Source organism: Leiobunum rupestre, chromosome 5 (assembly GCF_980474605.1).
Source record: "Leiobunum rupestre chromosome 5, qqLeiRupe1.1.hap1, whole genome shotgun sequence".
NCBI lineage: Eukaryota > Metazoa > Arthropoda > Arachnida > Opiliones > Sclerosomatidae > Leiobunum > Leiobunum rupestre.
In genome coordinates, this window is record NC_143388.1 from 23496223 (window position 1) to 23512299 (window position 16077).

At 35.1% G+C, this 16077-nt stretch overlaps 2 protein-coding genes across 2 annotated transcripts in view; both read left to right on the top strand.

The window, feature by feature from the left end:
• The window catches only part of LOC149943859 (nose resistant to fluoxetine protein 6-like), a 28174-nt gene extending 26820 nt beyond the window's left edge, over positions 1–1354 (top strand). The window contains exon 16 of the mRNA XM_090175924.1: positions 1095–1354. Within this exon, the coding sequence (XP_090032050.1) occupies positions 1095–1259 (165 nt within the window). The 3' untranslated portion in view covers positions 1260–1354. The remainder of the gene's footprint in view (positions 1–1094) is intronic.
• A 1060-nt stretch (positions 1355–2414) lies between these two features.
• On the top strand, positions 2415–15101 carry LOC149943860 (clotting factor G beta subunit-like). Its single transcript, XM_090176230.1, has 7 exons — positions 2415–2508; positions 9264–9449; positions 11314–11423; positions 12976–13091; positions 14114–14367; positions 14833–14981; positions 15042–15101. Exons 1-7 carry the CDS (start codon positions 2415–2417, stop codon positions 15081–15083), a joined length of 951 nt encoding a protein of 316 aa, XP_090032356.1. The 3' UTR covers positions 15084–15101.
• The last annotated feature ends 976 nt before the right edge of the window (positions 15102–16077 follow it).

The window sequence follows — 16077 nt, forward strand, 5'->3', positions numbered from 1 at the left end:
TAAAATATTTCCATAACTCTCCAAGAATTAGTCTTAGAAGGGCCAGGTATTTATTAATCGAAAGGAAATGAAGTTGGTCATTTCCCCATTTTAGTGCTTTTTGGTGATATTGGACATACATACTTATTTTAAATTAAGACCGACATGGTTGAAAATTTTATTTATAGTTATTACGGATCATTTCTGAACTACGTTTTCAGTTTCATTAGGAAATTTTAATTTTAAATGAGATTTCTGGCCAATTCGCGGGACCCCACAACCCACGTACGCACAATTTTGACTTTTCAATTTCGTGCCAATTGATACAGGCGCCATCTAACTCGTTTCGCTACCTTATTTCCAAAACCAGGTATCTAGAAAAATTGGGTTTGTCTAAAAATGAATTTAAATTAACGTATTCGGGTTTCGCTACGTTATTTCCAAAACCAAGTAACTCGAATTGGCGGATATTCTTTTGTTTTTGTTATTTATCTCAATTCCCACGCATTCGCAAATTGATCGTATCCCTGAAATCGTATTTCCCTGCTGCTTGGTTTTGCGCTTGTTGCAGCCTACTTCCAGGGGCTATTAGGTCACACTTTGAAGTTATCTGGCGCTCTTTTAACTCATCGTAGGAAAATGGGGAAAAACAGGCATACTTCTCAACTCACCCCCTTTAAGGCACGTTTAGATAAGTTTCGCGGATGGCGCTAATGTGTGTGTGTATATTGTTTGGGTACTGGGTGTATTTATCTCTAGCTATGTCTATGTAATCTTTGCTCTTTTATTTAGTTTTGCCTGTAAACTCTAGTGTTTTATTACTTTCAATTACTTGTCCATTGCTTGTTCATTACCTGACAGGGCACAATAAGTGTATAGCTTTCTTTACCTGATGAAATAAAAATTATTATATATTTAACTCCTTAAACATTTTGTATCACCTTTTGAAACACCCTGTATAATGTTTTAGTTAAATCGTTTAAGTTTTCCCAGTATATAAAGTGACATTTGAAATGAATTTTATGAAGGGGATTAGGAGCAAAAATAGTTATTTCTCTTAAAGAGATATGTTAATTACTTAATTGCTAATTTTGAATACAACGTTTCCATTCCAGATATACTCCTTCGTGGGCCATTTTGTGCTGACCTATTTGGCCTCTTTAATATTTAGCGCCGCTTTTGAGTCGCCGTTTCTAGCCTTGGAAAAAATCATCTTTCAGAGGAAAATTCATAGACAAAAGAAAGACAAAATGGGCAATGGCTACTGTAAAATAGAATAACCATTTTAAATTTCATCTTTCAATTTTAAATTATTTAAGTAATGGTAACAAAAGTTTATAATTATGTTTCACATAAGTGTGCCAGTTACCTATATTCCGATTGTTAAATTTGTACTGTTAGCTATTTTGAGAATGACCGCGTACAGGAATCCATACCTCTACTTGGAATGCTTATCGCGGCAGATTTTCGTCTCGATGTGGCTGACGGTTTTTTGACGTCACTATGTTAACTTAACCAGGGGCGTAGGAACGTTCTAGAAGTTGGAGGGGGCAAAGATAAACGAAAAGGTGTCTGGAGAATGGTTTTTAATTTTTAATGGAGTGTAGCTTCTCTGAATGCATGTGTACTTGTTACTACTATGTAAATTGGCGGGAAAAGACTGAAATTTAAATACAGTTGAGGTTCTATAAACTGTATATGCTTTTAAAATGATAATTTTAGACTTTTGAAGATTTCAACTGACCAAAGGTTGGAGGGGGCAATAACATTAGTTGCCCCTCCCAGCAAAATTCTAGGGAGGGGCATTGCCCCCCCTGCCCCTCCCGGTTCCTACGCCCCTGAACTTAACAAACAACAACGTGAGAGGGGAGCGCGCGCAGAGGGGATTTTTTATCCGTCAGAGTGATCTTACTATACGCGATATGGCAGGATAAGCATTGCAACTAGACGTATGGATTCCTGCCGCATATTGTTGGTGAACTTCAAAGCAAGTGCAGAGAGCCGTGATAACGCGCTTTCAGTTGCATATTTTTGTCGCTAGAGGAGCTTATCATTTTGGGTATGACGTCACTACAGATGGCTGATGTTTCGACTAACTGACATAACTCGATTGTAGACCCATATGTATAATATTTGAAACACTAAAAAATTAAAATTAAAATTGACACACTAATAGAATATAATTATAGATTTATACTGGTAATTGACAAATAGTTGAAATTATTATTTTAGGTTTTAACTACGAAATGTATTATTTAAACTTACAAAGCGTGAATTATACGGTATACGTTTTGTAAACTTTGGAAAATAAAATGTTATTATAAAACGTGGGATGATATTTCAAAGTTTGTGACACTTGACGACGTGTACGAGTGAACAAAGTTCAGCTGTTAGCTTATAAATATGTGGGATTAGACTAACGCGTTTTTGTTAAAATGTTTTTCATCGTGACAGTAGCGTTGTTGTTAAAGTTGCACGTTTTCTCCGCAGTTTGCGATGACACCATAGTAGCGACTGAAATATTAGAAGGTAAGTTATGTGACTGTTCTCAAGCTAAGCCCAAATTGCGAATATACCACCCACTTCCTAGAAATCTGTACAGAGTTTATGGCGCATGAAACCGATTACAACCTTTGGTATTGCCAGACCATCTAGGCCATTAAAGGCACTTTCAAGGAAGAACTATGTGGGGGGGTGAAGTATATTTAAAATACGTCATTCGGACGCCGTTCGTCGCGTTTACAATGTTACACTCTGATAACGTTTCAGTGACGTTTTTTGAATCGACTTCCGACCCCTCACACCTCCCTTGAAAGTCCCTTTAAAGGGGAACGGTCAAGCTTTAACCAGTTAGATAGCCCTATAGCCCATTAAAAAATAAAATTTATGGCGAAAACCGCATAAAAAAGTATTGAGTGGTTAAGTTTTAATAAAATAAAGAAATTTCGGGAAATTGAAAAGCTCGCGTCCGCCGCGACACCTGGTGAGAAGTCGGTGAGACCGTAAAACAACGTAAAAGCGCGCGCTGCTGAAGACGCAAAAAATATGTTTTGCACGCGCGGCGCGTTCCAGTTATAAGAGAACTAAGCCTAGATTGCGCGATTTCAAAAGTTAGGATAGTTCGCAAATCGCTCATACGGGGTTAGGAGCGCAGGCGTCAGCCCCTAAGATGGCGGCGAAAATTCGCTGGCATCTCGGCGAAATAACATTTAAGCCAATCAGAGCGGCTTCGTTTGCAGAAATAGCTTTTCGAAATCTGGTATTTTTCTTCTCAATCCTATTTTTCTCTAGATTTAGTAATACAACATATTGTTCGGGACCCATTCGAAAGAACCTACAAAGTAAATAAAATTTTAATTTCTTAACCCGTCAAACATTGTTTATTTCGAATTACTCACTTGAAAAAAACTTTATCCGTCGCAATTCCCCCTAACAATTAAAAAATCGCGGCTTTTTTCGTCAAGGGGGAACTAGGTTTAAAGGTGTAAATTTTACACCGCGTAGGAATATTTATCTATTTTCCCAGTGAAATAGTATTAGAATATCAATATAAGATTTAATGAAAAGTTAATGCAATAGGTGTTTCCATAAAATAAAACAGTATTAAATGTTTTTTTCCGCGTCACGAGCGTAAGCTTTTTAGTACTTTATGGGCACGCGCGTTTCGCACGTGGACTTTAAATTTAAAATTTTTAATTGACTCGAGCGCGTGCTCTCTATCTTAAATAACTATAGCTAGTGACTCAGAAAAAACATTTACACGTGACCTTCCGTATTTTATAGAAACACCTATTAAGATACGAGAAAAAGGTAGAAACGTCCATATTAAAAAGGGGCCAAAAAGCCAAACCCTAACAAATTTAAAGTAATGATAAAATTTACGAAATACTCGGGCCAATAGGTCTTCGAGAATAAAATTAAAACGAGAAACTCGGACCAAATGAATCTTCGACACAAAAACCAATGAAAATGAAATTAAAATAGCCAGAATTTCCAGCGGTAGACCGGTCTCGCCCTATTTGGAGCTTATTAGTCTCGCGCAGCGAATCTGGCTTGCGACTAACTATACCGAAAAGAGCCTTAACATTAAAAATTTCAAAAGTGTTGCGTAGCAACGGAAAGACCAATAAAAGGATATTGGTGGATAATTAAATGTACGATAAGTTAAAGTTAATTAAAATCACCTATTTATTACTCTGCTTAAAGGTGTTAAATATAAAACTTAAACCGCGTAGGGATATCAACTTAATGATGGACCATATTTTCCCGATGTGAAATCAATATATGACGGTCTTCGTCATTGGTAAGATAGCTAGATGATGATTTGTAATCAGTTACGTACTGTAATAGGTATACAAGTGTAGCTTTGACTGTACTAAATTGATTACGTAACTGATTCAGATTTAGTATTAATAAAACCTGTATTCTGTTCCATGTGCCTGTAATTGGTGTACAAATGTAGCTTTGACTGTACTAAAGTGATTTCGTAAATGATTACAGATTTAGTATTATTAAAACCTGTATTCTGTTCCATGTGCCTGTAATTGGTGTACAAGTGTAGCTTTGACTGTACTAAAGTGATTTCGTAAATGATTACAGATTTAGCATTATTAAAACCTGTATTCTGTTCCATGTGCCTGTAATAAGATGTACTAGTGTAGCTTTGTCTGTACTAAAGTGATCACGTAAATGATTACAGATTTAGCATTATTAAAACATGTATTATGTTTCATGTGCCTGTAATCGGTGTACTAGTGTAGCTTTGACTGTACTAAAGTGATTACGTAAATAATTACAGATTTAGCATTATTAAAACCTGTATTCTGTTTCATGTGCCTGTAATCGGTGTACAAGTGTAGCTTTGTCTGTACTAAAGTGATTTCGTAAATGATTACAGATTTAGCATTATTAAAACCGGTATTCTGTTTCATGTGCCTGATAAATCGGTGTACAGATTTTTAAGAAGTGGTTAGCCCCTCGCTAAAGTAATCACGGGCAAAGCTACAGCTAGGCCTTGTACACCGATTACGGGCAGTAATCAGACCCTTGATTTGTGTTCACATTTGAATTTTCAATTTTTATCAAATCTACTTGAACGAGCTTTTAAAGACCGACTTTATTTAGTTACCAAAAGCAATATAAGACCCAAAAGTGTGTCAACTCTATCATTGTGCCCTTTAAATTATTTACTGAGAGCTAGTTGGAATAGTACTAGCAACTATTAAAGTAAACCGATAGGTTTACTGTTTATTCTTACCCTCGATTCCTGCCTTCTACAAGCCCCCCATTCTACAACGCAATCTGTTCCGGATCGCCTGGCTTTGGTCTATGCTGAAACCGTAAGCCCCGAAATTTCGACTGAGATCCTTTTCTAACATGCATTGCTTGTTATTTTTATATCTCTAAAACTATTTGTCCTAGGCGAAATCTAAAATCACCACTGGATTCCTGACGTCGGAAACCTGTGCCTATTATATGTTTCGATTTAATTGTTTTTTAAGTGCTTAATCATTAGTTTAAAGAAATTCGATGTTTTTGGCTCTTAGCAAATTCCCGTTTCGCGGTACTTGGGGAGCGGCAACGGGATAAAGGGGGAAACGAAAACGGTCCATTCACAGAGAAGGGAGAGAGGGAATACCATAGAAAATTTCTATTTCTAGACGGGAAAGGCGCCGGGGCACAGCGGAGAGAACAAATACGGAAATTCCAAAATTCTTAGTAATTTTTTTGTAACGAGATGGCGTTGGGAGCCCAAAATGAATTAAAATGACAAGATAATGAATTCGAGGAATTTAAGTAATATTATTCGAGGAATTTAAGTAATATTATTCGAGGAATTTAAGTAATATTATTCGAGGAATTTAAGTAATATTATTCGAGGAATTTAAGTAACATTATTCGAGGAATTTAAGTAACATTATTCGAGGAATTTAAGTAATATTATTCGAGGAATTTAAGTAATATTATTCGAGGAATTTAAATAATATTATTCGAGGAATTTAAATAATATTATTCGAGGAATTTAAGTAATATTATTCGAGGAATTTAAGTAATATTATTCGAGGAATTTAAGTAATATTATTCGAGGAATTTAAGTAACATAATTATTTGATATAAAATATTTGTATGAAAGGCAGAGAAAATGTTCAACTAGATTTTGTATTATTTATGAATTATCTTTAAATTTGACTAGAAATTAAATACTTCGTTAAGTCTTCGCTGTTCTAAACAGTGTTTTCATATGAAACCAATTTGGTTTCACCTAAATAAATATTATTACATTCCATTTAATCTTTTTTCTCCCTCTGAAAAAGGGACATACATTATACAAAAATCAGTTCTACGAACTGAAAAAACTGTGTTTATTCTTGTAAGTGTTACGGCTAAGAAGGGACAGACATAGAATTCATGTTTTTACGAAACATCATAACAAAACAAGTTGGCAAGCCAAAATATACCTCTCCTCGGAAGAATTGTCCCTAGTGGTATTAATTTCTCGAGATAACCCTTAAAGATATATCTCCGCAATTTAGAGTTATTTGTTAAAAATGTTATCCCAGTTCTATCCCGCCCGGTATAAAATTTAATTATAATTAAAATAATTGAGACGAAACGACCAATTTTAATTTATTCAGAATATCATAAGTTAAGTAGTTACAACAGTGAGTTAGACGTACTATAACAATGCACAATTGAATTAAACCCTTTTTACAGTACAAGTTTGTCAGTTGAATATAATACAAAGCAAATTATAATGAAAGAAATATCTGCAGAGGGTATTATAACGACCGTTCGCGTTTTGGTTTATAATTTTAACGGAATCGGGCCGATTTTAATTAAACGATAGTTTATCGAAATTTTGTTAAAATAATATTCCCTAAGGCCGCGCGATAAATTTACGAGAATAATTTCCCGTCGCCGTTATATCGAAAATTTAGTTGATTCAGGATTGCCAGAATGGCAACCAGAATTATGCAAAAATTATAAATGTATATTTTTATTCAGAACAGTCTATGTAACGTTCTAGATTTAACTTTCATCAATAACCCAACAATATATATCCCTCCTACGTAATTGTACAGAACTGGTACTCAAGTGTCCAAGTCTAGATTTGTTTTAGTTCATCGTGATTGAAAAATAAACCAAAACACACTTACACTTAATATCATAAATTATACTGAGTAATTTTAACTAAATTCAAACTACCTTACTATAAACTCTTGTCTTAATTAACAGCTGAGAGCTGTTCGCTACTAATTACTTCCAATCTACTTAATTAGCCTCACAGGTTGAGTTGATAATTTCAAGGGTATAATTAGGTTATTCCAATTCAAAAAATAAAAACAATCAATTTTATCTTACAGCTGACTTGAGTTAGTTCACAATTACTTTAACACTTTCAGTCTTAAACACGCACTGTTCATACACTTAAGTCCATTCGCTCTCGTTCCAAAAGCGAAACACAATTTAACTCTTTCCTTGACCGAAGACCGAACATACTAATTAAAACCGCAAAGTTACCTCATAACTTTTGACCGACACCAGTACCCCGTCCTGTAGTAGTTCGTCTGACAGCCAAGAACTAAGAAAGACTAAATCTTCCATTTTGACGGCAACGGCTTAATATACATTTATTTGGTGTTTTTTAGACCCGTCAAGATTTGACTAAAGTTCGAAAAATTGAAGAGATTATATTTTTTACCCGGTTTGATTGATAGTTCTCCACACGGTGGCGCTATATTATTACTTTTATATAGTTTTCGCGGGAGTTTTGAATAATTATCCTTTTTCTAAGCGTTATTAAAAGGTAAAAAACCCGCCTTATCATAATGGTTTCTTTACTTTTTTATTTTCCTAAAGGAAGTCAATGGCTCGGCGGTAAACTATCTGCATTGTAACGATGCGACCCGAGTTCAATTCCTGAACACGATCAAATAAATTAAAATACTCAGATGTTTAATTAAATATAATATTAATATAATTTATAAATATTTAATTAAATATAAGATTAATATAATTTATTAATAATTAATTAAATATAAGATTAATATAATTTATAAATATTTAATTAAATATAAGATTAATATAATTTATAAATATTTAAAATGATGTAGAATTAATTATAGTACCTAACGTTATAACTTTGTAAATGACATTCGCCAAAGCTGTTTTTTAGAAAAACACCGTAATATAACCAGCGTTGGTGGCTGAGTGGTTAGAGTAAATCTCTTGCACGAGGCAGGCCCGGGTTCGATTCCCGGCCGGCGCCAAGAAATCGTAAATTGATACTAAGAAGAATACCGTGAACAATTGGTGGAAGCCCTGGCATTGGACGTTGAGAGGTTGCATAACACTCAGCATTCGGTCCGTCCCAAAGTCATTAAGTAGAAGCTGGAGAGAAAACGCCCGTACAAACACAACATACTCAAAATCTACAACGATCATAACACAGACGCACCACAATCTCTACACCCACAACCGACATAACACGAACTCAACATGCACAACCATCAAAACACAAACACAACAAACTCAACACTCACAACCGTCATAACACGAACTCAACATTCACAACCTACGCATAAACATTACAAAAACGTAATACACCAAACCGTCAGGACGGTGAGCGAAAAAACACCATCGAAACCGCAAATTAATCCGTTAACGCTCACCGTCACAAGGTGGTTTTGCCAACACTACGAAAAACTGCGAACGCAGAGATTTCGAGACATTGCGTACATTGATTAACCTTTGCACGAAAAAGGCGAACGCGTTCGCAGGGCAGACAGACAAGGTTTATCCAGAATAAACTCTATAACGTTAAGAGATTATATATTATACAAAATTAAAGAGTGGAAAAATAATTATGATGTGCGATTCGAAAATCGCTCTTGTCTACGTCACTCCGTAGTCGAAGTCGACCAAAAAGAATGGTCTAAAACTAGAAAAGTTTTATTTTTCATAATTTTCGAAGAGTCTCCGTGACAATTTTCATTCTCACATTATGAGAAATTCAGAAAATTGTCACGGAGAACTGGTTTTTGTAAAATATATTTAGTGTATGGTCTGGCGCGATTTTCGAATGGTTATAACGTATTTTCAACCCCCTCTCCCACTCCATCTTTTTACTTCGCGACAAGCTCTCATTAAACATTATACCGTACTGACACACTTTTGAATCTTATGTCGCTTTGGATATTTGTAGTTGTAGTGTACCTGTAGTTGCGAAATATTGGTTCAGAAGCGGTTCAAGTGTACAATAACGGCTCTATGCTTCTTCGAAGGTGTCATCCCACCGTACGACAAGTGGATCAATTGCAGCATGTCCAACAAGACGGCAGGCTGGTGCGTCTTGGATTCCCAGTGTCACCAACCAGCGGAAAAATCGCACATTTGTGCCAAATCATTTCTAGTATGCTGTCCGCAATCGAAGATCAAACAAGACGGTATTCCCGACCTGTCATATCCAGGTACAACCACGTCTACTTAAGAACAAGAATAATTTCAGGTACCCAAGAATATGGCGCAATATAATAGCCTCTGGTTCGTAGCGTAAGTTCGTCTGCTTTTTAATCACAAAACGTAAACATAGATGGCGACAGTCTAGGCCAGCGGTTCCCAACTTTTGAATGGCGGAACCATTGAGTTGGGAATAAATAGAGGTACAACTATATCTAGCTGGCGCGGGACCAATTTCGTTCAATAAGGAGAGTAACTTTATCGTTCTACCGTGGCGGCATCTGTCTCTAGTGGTGGAAACTATATTGCAATTGAATTTTTTCGCGAATCTGATGCGAAATTGAAATGTATGATTACTCGTAACAAACAAACCTTTGAAGTTGTTTAAAAATAATTTTATTCTGCCAACACGATCCTTTTTAACTCGAGTTACGGTGAGTTAGCTAATAATTATTTATTTTTAGCCATGTAACTTTACAAAATATAGATGGCTCTACCGCCTAATTATAAAGATGAATTTCGTACAGTCTTGTCAGAGCAGGTCCCGCGTAACCATGGCAACTGAAATCGTAATTGTAATTCTAGCAGTATTATTCCCAATTCAATGGGCGGAACCCTTTGGTATCTGCGAGGGTATCTGACAGAAATACAATTTTTGTTATAGTGACCAAAACCCCCATATCATTTTTGAAATAAAATTGTGCAGCAGGACTCGCAAAATATGGAGACTAAACTAAAAATGCTTATAAAGCTCCCACGAAAACGGGAGATAATTTCTACCCAAGATAGTATGTTCTCTTCATCTAACTACAAATAAATAGCATTAAAATAAAGCCTAAATAAACGGCATACGTTTTACATGCTACAAATTTAAGCCCTATGGGCAGGAATTCAACCTCTACTTGAAATGCTAATAGCGGCAGATTTTTGTCTCTATGTGGCTGACGGTTTCTTTGACGTCACTATAGCCACGTTCACACTTACCCCTAGAATCGCTTCGTTTAGATAACTAGTTTCCAAAACAAGCGTGATAAATCGCTTCATGTTGGTTCGGGAAGCAACTCGTCCAAGTCGGTTCGCTTAGAAAGTTAGAATCGCGTTCAGAACGATAAGGCGGGCAAGTAAAATTGCTCGTAATTTCCAAAATAATGGGAATAAAATTCTAAAGAATGTCAAATAATCTTACAGTATGTATAGTAAACATGATTAACTAATTGTTTTGGGATACATTTTAGTATTTTCAAAATTCTAGTCATAATTTGAAATGGCGGTAAGCCTTGGCTATAAGCAAACCGGGGTGAAGCGATTTTGCACGTGTGAACCAAGAATTATCGTCGGCGGTCAAAACTGGCATTCAAACTGACCAAAACTGGGTTTTAGGCTCTAGTGTGAACGTGGCTTATGTTAACTTAACAAACAACAACGTGAGAGGGTAGCGCGTGCAAAGCCGTCAGAGTGATCTTACCATACGCGATACGAAAGGTTAAGCATTCCAATTAAGTAGAGATATGGATTTCTGCTATCGGTTATTAGTACTTTATATTTATTTTACCAATTAGTTCAGTTTGGGAAACACTGGTCTATGCAAAAGAGTGTCACGAAAAATTCAAAGCTATGAAGTATTCGACGTGGGCTTAGAATCTTTGAGCTCCCATATTCCTAGGTACCAGAATTCATTCTTGCTAGTACGTGATAAAAATTGCGATAGCGCCACCTAGGAGATGTTTCAGAAAGCTCTCTTTCGGTTAAAGGGAATATAACCTTAGGTATTTGAAGTTATATTCCCTTTAAGAGTCTCTTGCTATAACGAAACCACTCACGATGACGCTGCCAAGTGGTGTACCAACATTTTACGAAATCTCTGGTTTTCCTCAGATTGTGGATTACGCGGTATCACACCACCTCCGCCTCAGCCGACCAAGAAACCCAAATTTTTGCCCATCGTCAGCGGCACATTCCCAGGAACGGGTGTTTTAAAATGGATGGTATTATTATTATCAGAAGTACATCAAGATAAGAGTGTTGAACTTTAAACTGCGTCTATCGGATAACTTGTATTTCGACGTCATCGTAAAAATTAAAAATATGCAAATGAGGGGGCGACGAATCAATGGGTAGTCAGATTTGTGGTAAAATGTAATATTTTCATTTTTATATTTATCTTAAAGCAACTGTCGGCTCTACCATTGCCACCTGTATTATGAAAAGGCCCCTGTTATTAGAGATGACGATGAATCTATCCGATTCTTCGAAAAACGCTACTGTACGGGAGAGCGTGGTACCATCTATTTATGGCAAAGGAAGCTAAAATTTAAAATAGTCAAAGGATAACGTCGTCAGAGAGCCATTGTAGAATATTAGAGTTAGACAACTTATACTCTATTTAGTGAACTTTCGCCCAAAATAGTTCTCCCAATTCCAATTTCTCCCAATCCCATTTCTCCCAATTCCCATTTCTCCCAATCCCATTTCTCCCAATTCCCATTTCTCCCAATCCCATTTCTCCCAATCCTATTTGTCCCAATCCCATTTGTCCCAAAATAGTTATCCCAAATCCCATTTGTCCCAAAATATTTATCCCAAATCCCATTTGTCCCAAAATAGTTACCCCAAATCCCATTTGTCCCAAAATTACACTTGGTATAAACATGAATCTAAGTTTTATTTTAATATGCAAGTACATCAAATGTTGCCCATTTCATTTTACATCGAATCCCCATTTTATCGCTTCGAGGAATTCTTCTGGGGTTTTGGATCCTAACCTAACCTAACCTAACCTAACCTAACCTAACGCCAAGTCAATTCACATATTCACAAAACGGTAAACTTACTTTGTTTACCGATTCCAAATAATGATTGCCAGGAGAAAGGGGAATCCATATTTTTGGGAATATTGATCGTTGGGAGAAATGGGAATCAATTTTTTTGGGAAACTTGCTCGTTGGGAAAAATTGGAATACATATTTTTGGGTTAAATGAACTCTGGTTCGGAGAAATGGAATTGGGACAAATGGGACACCATGTTTTTGGGAGAACTGATAACTTTGGGAGAAGGTAAAATTGGGTTAAATGGGAACATACCTAAAAATTTTGTTTATAATTGCTGTAATTTAAGTTTATGGGCGAATTTACAAACGATCCAATTAACGAGGGGTACCTATAAGTACCCGCCTTTTGGGTCCAAATGTTACTTAACTATTTTGTTTTTATTACGACGATAGTGACATCTGTTGAAAAAAGAGCTACTTGACGTAGAGCCGGCACTGGCTTTAATTTTCACTGGTTTCCAAACGTTTTTTGGCGCCCATTTAGTTTCACCTTTGTACGATAGATAGCGCCATGGTATAGAGTGGATTACCATTTAAATTAGCCTCACAGGAGTTGTAAGAGATGGCGCTTCGAACGCTATAGTTTACATGCTTTAGCGCGTCTGCACGTGAGCTCGTCGAAACGGTCCTTGAATACGAATATCTTGATGCACTCCTGTTATCATTTTAATTATTATTATAATTTTATAAAATTAAATATGTATTTTAGGGCGCTTTGTATATGGTGACCCCGAAGAACAAAGAAGAATTCGTTGGCGGATGCGTCATTATTAGCAAAAGATGCCTCCTGACAGCAGCCCATAGCTTCGAATCAAACAGCCGAAAGTGGGCATTTCACGAGACCCGAGCTGCTGATCACTTGCGAGTTGACCTGTACAATGTTTACGTAATAAGATAGTATGCCAAGAATACGTGGAGTACTTTAACATTACGCGGAATAGGTTAAGAGTACTCTACAATTACGCCGAGTACGCGAAGAGTGTTCTAAGATTACGCGGAGTGTACAAAGAGTGCTCTAAGATTACGTAAGTGGAGTGTACAAAAAATACTATAAGATTACGTAACTGGAGTTCACAATAATACTATAAGATATTACGCGTAGATTACACGTAGCACGTTAACAGTACTCAAAGCTTACACGAAGTACTCAAGATAACGTGTAGATTACACGGAGTACGCAACAGTACTCTTTGATTACGCGTAGTACGTCAAGATAACGCTTAGATTAGTACGGAGTACGCGAAGAGTATTAAAATATTAACCCGAGTGTACAAAGAGTACTCTAAGATTACGCTTATATTACACGGAGTACGCGAAGAGTATTGAAATATTATCCCGAGTGTACAAAGAGTACTCTAAGATTACGCTTAGATTACACGGAGTACGCGAAGAGTATTGAAATATTATGCGGCGTGTACAAAGAGTGCTCTAAGATTACGTTGAGTGTACGAGGGGTTCTCAAAGATTACGCCAAATACTTCAAGATGAGGCGTAGATTACTCGGAGTACGCGAACAGAACTCAAAGATAATGCGGCGTACGCGAAGAGTATAGAAAGATTATGTGGAGTGCACGGAGAGTACTCTAAGATTACGTGAAGTGCATGAAGAGTGTATACTATTTGGAGTACGCGGATCGAACTCAAAGATATCGCGGAGTACGCGATGAATACTCTATTATTACGCGGAGTACGCGAAGAGTACTCTATTATTACGCGGAGTAGGTACTCATTACCGGAAGCGTGTACACCAATTTCGAGAAGTGATCAGACCCTCGGTGAGATTTAAAGCTCGTGAAAGCACTAGTCTCAAAATATTTCAAAATTGAAATAACAATAAAAATTTTCAGAAACGGTTACTTCGTGAAAGTGGGCGCCGACTCGTTATCCGCGAACGGGACGAGGTACCGAGTCAGGAGAGTCATCGTTCACTACAAAAAGAACAAAACCAACTTGGACTACGACATGGCGTTGGTCGTCACATCCACGCCGATTTCTTTCAACAACAAAGTGTGGCCCATTTGCCTACCAACGCCGGCAATGGCCAAAATGGATCTGGTAGGATTGAACGTACAAGTTGCAGGCTACGGAAGAACCAAAAGCTGTACGACCTTCTAAAATATTGTATTTAATTAATTAACTAACTAATTACGGAATTAATTAATTAAGTAATATTGAAATTCAGTAATCGATTAATTAATTAAGTAATATTGAAATTCAGTAATCGATCAATTAATTAAGTAATATTGAAATTAAGTAATCGATCAATTAATTAAGTAATATTGAAATTAAGTAATCAATCAATTAATTAAGTAATATTTAAATTTGTTTATTTAATAAATAAATACTTAAAAGTAACTAATTGATAAATAAATATTTAAATTAATTAAGTAACTAATTGATAAATAAATATTTAAATTAATTAAGTGATGAGTATTTAAATTAATTAAGTGATAAATATTTAAATTAATTAAGTGATTAATATTTAAATTAGTTAAGTGATAAATATTTAAATTAATTAAGTGATGAATATTTAAATTAATTAATTGATGGTTTATTTTTTACATAGTCGGAGATATGAGTACGACGTTACTTCAAACAACGATACAAATCGTGGACACGGTCTCCTGCGCGGAGATGTATTTGAAGTTCAACAAAAAGATGATCCTGACAGATCGCATGATATGCGCCCTGGGAGATGACACTGATGCATGCCAGGTAGGTATTGCTAACCATTTCTATTCTTTATTTAATTTTAAGGGTATTTTACGTATTAAGCTTACCTGGTTTGTATGGTATTTGGCATTGAGATACCTTTAACCCCGAAAAGTCAAAACAAAACCTAGACTAAGTATTATTATTATAGTATTGTAACTTAGAACCTAGACTAAGTATTATTATTATAGTATTGTAACTTAGAACCTAGACTAAGTATTATTATTATAGTATTGTAACTTAGAACCTAGACTAAGTATTATTATTATAGTATTGTAACTTAGAACCTAGACTAAGTATTATTAATATAGTATTATAACTTAGAACGTATAATAAGTATTATTTTAAGTATTATTATTATAGTATTGTTCAACCAAAATTGGAAATATTTGAAAAACCATGTTTTTGAGAAATAATATTAAGAATTTAATCAGTTCTTACCATCTCTTGGTAATTGATTAACTGTACAGATTTTTAATTATTAAATTGTACAGATTTTTAATTGTTAAATTGTACAGATTTTTAATTATTAAATTGTACAGATTTTTAATTGTTAAATTGTACAGATTTTTAATTATTAAATTGTACATATTTTTAATTGTTAAATTGTACAGATTTTTAATTATTAAATTGTGTAGATTTTTAGTTGTTAAATTGTACAGATTTTTAATTGTTAAATTGTACAGATTTGTAATTCTTAAATTGTATAGATTTTTAATTGTTAATTAAATTTTTTTTTGTTAATTCTGAAGCATGATTTCACGTAATAATAATAAATTGCTTATTAAAAATATTTATTTTTCCATTTTTGTGCATAATTTAACGTTAGTTTTAAAATGAATATATAATTTATAATTTAAAAAGTAGTCATAATTTCAGGTTTTTTACGACAGAAGTATCCAATCTAGTCGGCTACGTCCTTACGTTTCGTACTTAACACCAGAAATACATGTATTTCTGTTAACACTCAATGAATTAAAATGAGCATGTTAATTTACACAGAAAAACTTAACACTCAATGAATTAAAATGAGCATGTTAATTTACACAGAAAAACTTAACACTCAATGAATTAAAATGAGCATGTTAATTTACACAGT

Coding starts and splice junctions, on each gene's coding strand:
- LOC149943860 (XM_090176230.1), top strand. CDS start 2,415: ATGTTTTTCATCGTGACAGTAGCGTTGTTGTTAAAGTTGCACGTTTTC. Junction 2,509..9,263: donor AGCGACTGAAATATTAGAAG/GTAAGTTATGTG, acceptor GCTTCTTCGAAG/GTGTCATCCCACCGTACGAC. Junction 13,092..14,113: donor TTCGAATCAAACAGCCGAAA/GTGGGCATTTCA, acceptor AAAAATTTTCAG/AAACGGTTACTTCGTGAAAG.